The sequence below is a fragment of the Sesamum indicum genome, linkage group LG15 (assembly GCF_000512975.1).
Source record: "Sesamum indicum cultivar Zhongzhi No. 13 linkage group LG15, S_indicum_v1.0, whole genome shotgun sequence".
Lineage (NCBI taxonomy): Eukaryota > Viridiplantae > Streptophyta > Magnoliopsida > Lamiales > Pedaliaceae > Sesamum > Sesamum indicum.
The window spans coordinates 9,116,591-9,122,046 of NC_026159.1; the positions used below are offsets into that span (position 1 = coordinate 9,116,591).

The window sequence follows — 5,456 nt, forward strand, 5'->3', positions numbered from 1 at the left end:
TGAACCCATTTCCACTACCGAAGACCCGAATCAGGGAGGGCCGTCCAATCAAAGACGCCCATCAACCTGATGAAGACACGTGGCCCAAGCAACAGTATCCACTTGGGCCTGTAAATACTCCGACGCATTATTTAAGGAGGTAACTGATATTAGCTGTTTTCGATATATTTTCTCCAGTTCCCATATTTTTACCTCGAATCACTCTAATTTAAGTGTCGGAGGATCGTTGTCGGGGACGTGTCCCACGAGCCTCACGTTCGTATTTTGTCCTCAAGACTCAAACACTCGATCTTGGGAGAGTACGCAGCAGTGATCGATCCAACCAGTCGAGGTCGCATATTTCGAGCAAGATCAACTCTTAAGTCCATGGTATCAAAAATTCCTTCTCACTTGAGTAATCTTAGAGTTAATCAGATTGTATCTAATAATTATACATGGAACCTAAATTGTATTCTTCATTTTCTTCCCATTCATATCATAAATAAAATTTTAACAATACCTATTTGTCATAATGAGTTTAACAACATCATAACTTGGCATGGATTGTTGACGGTAAATTCACAATTAAATCTATCTATAAATGGTTTGTTACCAAAACATAATATATACTAAAAATTCAATAATATCACCACATCTTCCATGGTTCATAATCTGGTGCAAAGAGGCAACCCCCATAATCAAATTGCATGCTGGGTCATCTAAGCATCGCAACTGCAAAATTCCAATTCCGTCGTCATAAGCTCCCTTCAGCTCTATGTTCACGTTGTAAGGAAGGGAGTGAAACTATCGAACATCTTTATACGCAGTGTAACTGTTTCAACTCAATCTCTCAACTGTATTGCTCTACCACTACACGTGCATGGTCTACCACTAAGCAGCAATCCATCGTTAGCACGACCATACACCCAATTCCTAAACCTAAACTAAGCAAAAGTTTATGAAATAGGAAAAAAAGTTGAAGCTCTCATGTGAGAGAAAACATTTCCAGTTCTTTGTTTCTATCTTAGTTTGTCCAAAAGTTCATAATATAGTACAAATTTTACCTTTCTTAATGTTTAACCTAGTGGAAAATTGATTTTTTTTTTTTTTTTTCATTTTGCCCTCCCTCCAACGAGCAATTTGGCATAGAAAATACCTTAAATGCAACTGCAAAGATAAATACATTTTTATGGTGAGAACTGGAATTTGTTTTTAGGGTGAAAAGTGCTTATTTGAGTTATTTTCAGGCTGAATGTGTAATTTAGCCTTTTTTTTTTTAAAGATTATATATAAATTTAATTTTTTTTCTATATTTAGCCCCTCAAATTTTTAATCTTTTTTTATATTGATCCTCTAATTATTTCAGTTGCCGAAATAATATAGCAACATGAGCATGATGGTTCCCAATATATAAATATAATTTTTTTTGGCCTCCTCAAATGTTTCTTTTGAATTTGTTCCTATATTTGTGGTGTACGGATGCAATTTTCATATATATATATATTGTGTATTTTTTCTTATCATGACGTATCTTAGGCCAAATTTCAAAGATTATAGGAAAGACAAACTATGTAATTCCAAATTCCTAAAGACAACATACTATGATCTTCTAAAAAAATTAAAGGGCTTATTTAATTAACATGAGAAATTACTTCTTTAATTAATTATAATTTGCCATCTGCCCGAACCGTTCTTACAAAACCGATTCCAAGATCCGCTGACGTCACTCAAATCCCCAAACGGCTCCACTGGAGCCGAACCCACACGCCAGGACAAGCCGCGCCGCACCCAGAGAACGGTCGAAAATTCACCGGCATAGCCGGTGGACCAAGAGACTGCATTTGCCTTAAATTTCGGGTTCATTTCATTTGTGACCAAAACCCAAACCTCTAACCCACGATGCATTTGCATTTATACCTAACCCCAGTCAGATTCTAACCATATGTGAAACCCCACTTGATTTTATTTAAAGACACTGAAATCCCTCTCTGCTTGAGTTGAACAGTTACAATCTTCTCTCAGAAACATGGTTCTTGGATTGATTGAGCAATCATGTAAATAAAGAAAGAAAAATATAGCTGCAGCTTTCGAATACTTCTGCTTTTTTGGGTGTTGGAAATTTTGGGATTTTCATCTCAAGTTTCAATTGTTTTTTTTCTTTCTTTGATTTTCTCACTTTCTTGGGGTTTGGGTGTTTTTTGTGCTTTTGGTTCAGATGGGTACAGAGGTGGAGAAAGTGATAAAAAAGGAGGAAAATGGAGTACCCAAGAAAGAGAAAAAGCTGCACAATGATGATAGTTCATGCATACAAAACTGTGCCTCTTGGGATTGTTTCTTGTCATGGGAGTTTGGCTACTACCACCATCTCTTCTGAACAAGAACAAAAAAAAAACAACACAGATCACACACTCGCACACCGCTCCCAAATCCCTCTTCTTGTAGACAACAACTTCAAGAACAAAAAACTAAAGTAAAATAACCTTGTCTTGTGTTTGGTTGGTTGCAAGAGATCTGGTATTGACCGACTACTACTACAGTACTACTCTTACTACTACTACTACTACTACTATTATCAAGAATGAAGAGATCTCTTGGCAGTTCTGATTCGTTGGGTGCTCTGATGTCCATCTGTCCCAACTCTACAGGTGCTTGAATTGATGAAAGCAGGCCATTTTCCTGCACTTTCTTGATAGTTAATTCCATTTTTTATTATTGATCATGTTACCCCCAAACACGCCCATCCATAATAGAGTAGTTCAAATCAAATCAAGACTCCACCTTTACGGTACTGATCTTGCAGCTTCTGTTCCACTTGATGTAGATGAAAACAGCCCGAAAGGCGACTACCCCATGTACACGAGGGAGTTTCAGACCATGTTGGAGGGGCTGGACGAGGATTGCGGCGGAGGTTGTGTGGAAGAAACGGGACAGGTTTCGGAGAAGAAGAGGAGGCTGAGGGTGGATCAGGTTAAGGCGCTGGAGAAGAACTTTGAGGTTGAGAATAAGCTTGAGCCGGAGAGGAAAGTGAAGCTTGCACAAGAACTCGGGCTGCAGCCGCGCCAGGTGGCGGTTTGGTTCCAGAACCGCCGTGCACGGTGGAAGACCAAGCAGTTGGAGAGAGATTACGGCGTACTTAAGGCCAATTATGATGCCCTCAAGCACAAGTATGAACAACTTCAGAGGGACAATGATTCTTTACTCAATGAGGTAATTCACTCGTTTTGTCTATGTAGATTAAGCACATATGTGTATATATAACTTGTTTGTTAATTTTGGCTATAAATCTTTATTGTCAGTAAGTGTTTTGTTGGGAAATTTTAGTCCAGATTGGTCTCATCATATTTGAATTAATTACAATTCCAGTGTGATTATCTAATTTAGTGTATCATTTGGAAAAATTAATCATTCACACGACAGGTCGAGTGTACTACGTACACTTGCTTAATTATTATCGGATTGATCCGATTAGGCCTAATTTTCTGCGATTCGTTAATAAATTGCAGGTCAAATTTATAGAATATAAAGGAAATCTAGAAGAATTTAGCTTCGACCAGATTTAAGCTACGCTCGAAAAAATACCATTTTTCACTATAGTTAAAAGAAAAATTGCGGTGACTACAAATTAACCAAGGCTATTTAACGTTGTTTTTCTTAGTGATGTCAAAATATTAGTCATGGAAAATATTTGGATCATGATGAAAATCATAACAAATGTTGATTACAGAGGATAAAATTTAAATCTTCACATTGATTTTATTTTACCGTGGTTAGTATTGAATTACTGCGATTTTATGTCATGATTATTTATAGTGTGCCGAATTTTTTTATAGTGTTATACTATGGTCGATACAATTGTGTATTGTTTGAATTAATTAAGTAGATATTTTTATGTCATTGATTCAGTCTATTTTAATCTAATTTGGACAGAAAGAAGTTTTAAAAAAAAACAACTATAAGAGTAAAAGAATTTAGATAGGATAGGTTAAATTCTCTTTACTTTTTTGATAAAATATACTCTTCTTTTATTTAATTTCAGTAATGAGTTGATAAACGATGACAATTGTTCAACTTGCTTATCAGATTCTCGAGCTGAAATCGAAACTGAACGAAGGAGATGGCGAGCACGACAGCAAAGTTTCGGTCAAAGAAGAGCCATTAGTGTCCGAAACTGAGGCGAAAACCGAGATCGAAGCCCCTTTCATTGAGCTCAACTTCGAGAACTGCCGAAATGAACTAACAACAATGATGAGAGAAGCCTCAGTTTTCGTCGACTTCAAGGACGGATCCTCGGACAGCAGCGACTCGAGCGCAATATTGAACGAGGACAACAACAATAGCCCGGTCGGGGCAGCTATTTCTTCGTCTGCCGGGGGGGTTCTCCACCACAGCCCACCGGCACATGATGATGAATTCTTGGACAATGTTCACGGAATTGGACTGTCGTCGTCTGCCATAAGTCTTCATCAGTTGTCGGACTCTAAGGTCTACCAGCCGCCGCAGTTCGTGAAGATTGAGGAGCACAATTTCTTTGGGGAGGAATGCTGCAGTAGTTTGTTCTCTGATGATCAGCCTCCAACTCTGCATTGGGACGACTGTTCTGATGTGTGGAACTGAATGGAAAGGTGGAAAATGTAACAAGTATTCTTGGCACGAACCATGTTGGAATAAGGACATGAGAAGGCTGGTCATAAGCCCTACTGCATCCCAGACCGACAATTTTGTATAGTTTTAACGTGGGATTAGTACATGTAAACAATGGAGGTATCGATGTTGAGGAGAGAGAAAGCAGCAGTGGGGATGGAGTGGTGGTGTGGGGGAAACGAATAATTATTACTACTACTTGTTAGTAGGTAGTAGATTCAATGAGCTCAACGTTAACTTATTTTGGGGCGGAAAACATCGGGTTAAATATATTTTACACTCCTGAATTATGCACGTCGTATTTATTTCTTAACGTATGAAAAAGAGTTGGAGCCCACCTAATAAAATAAATTGACGTTAATGTCCTTTCACTTATCTCCTATACTTTTTTGAAATATATTTTATTAAATAAATCTTCCCAAAATTATTTTTGGTGATTTTAAAATTTCACTTATTTTTTTGTTGAAAAATAATATTTATAATTTATTATTTTTTTTAAATTTTCTTAATACAAAAAGTATTTACAAGATCGATACGTACAAATATGTTTTACAAAGTAAATTATTTATGTTAAGGAATACACAAAATGTATAAATCGTGATGTAACTATGTATGCGTATAATTTTATAAAAAAATTGTTTTATATAACTTATATATTTTATATTTAGTTACATGTATATATAATTAAAATATATCATATTATTGCTCAAATAATTATAGAATATTATAGCTTAATTGTATATATATGTTTTTGTATATTTTACGGTGCATATATATTCGATGTAATATTTTAAAATTATATTGATAATATCTTTTTCTAAAATAAAGTTCAACAT

The 5,456-nt window shown here is 36.1% G+C and overlaps 1 protein-coding gene across 1 annotated transcript; it reads left to right on the forward strand.

The window, feature by feature from the left end:
• On the forward strand, nucleotides 1,962–4,955 carry LOC105178280 (homeobox-leucine zipper protein ATHB-6-like). The gene is made up of 3 exons (XM_011101728.2): nucleotides 1,962–2,624; nucleotides 2,801–3,186; nucleotides 4,060–4,955. Exons 1-3 carry the CDS (start codon nucleotides 2,558–2,560, stop codon nucleotides 4,591–4,593), a joined length of 987 nt encoding a protein of 328 aa, XP_011100030.1. The 5' UTR covers nucleotides 1,962–2,557; the 3' UTR covers nucleotides 4,594–4,955.

Coding starts and splice junctions, on each gene's coding strand:
- LOC105178280 (XM_011101728.2), top strand. CDS start 2,558: ATGAAGAGATCTCTTGGCAGTTCTGATTCGTTGGGTGCTCTGATGTCC. Junction 2,625..2,800: donor CATCTGTCCCAACTCTACAG/GTGCTTGAATTG, acceptor CACTTGATGTAG/ATGAAAACAGCCCGAAAGGC. Junction 3,187..4,059: donor ATGATTCTTTACTCAATGAG/GTAATTCACTCG, acceptor CTTGCTTATCAG/ATTCTCGAGCTGAAATCGAA.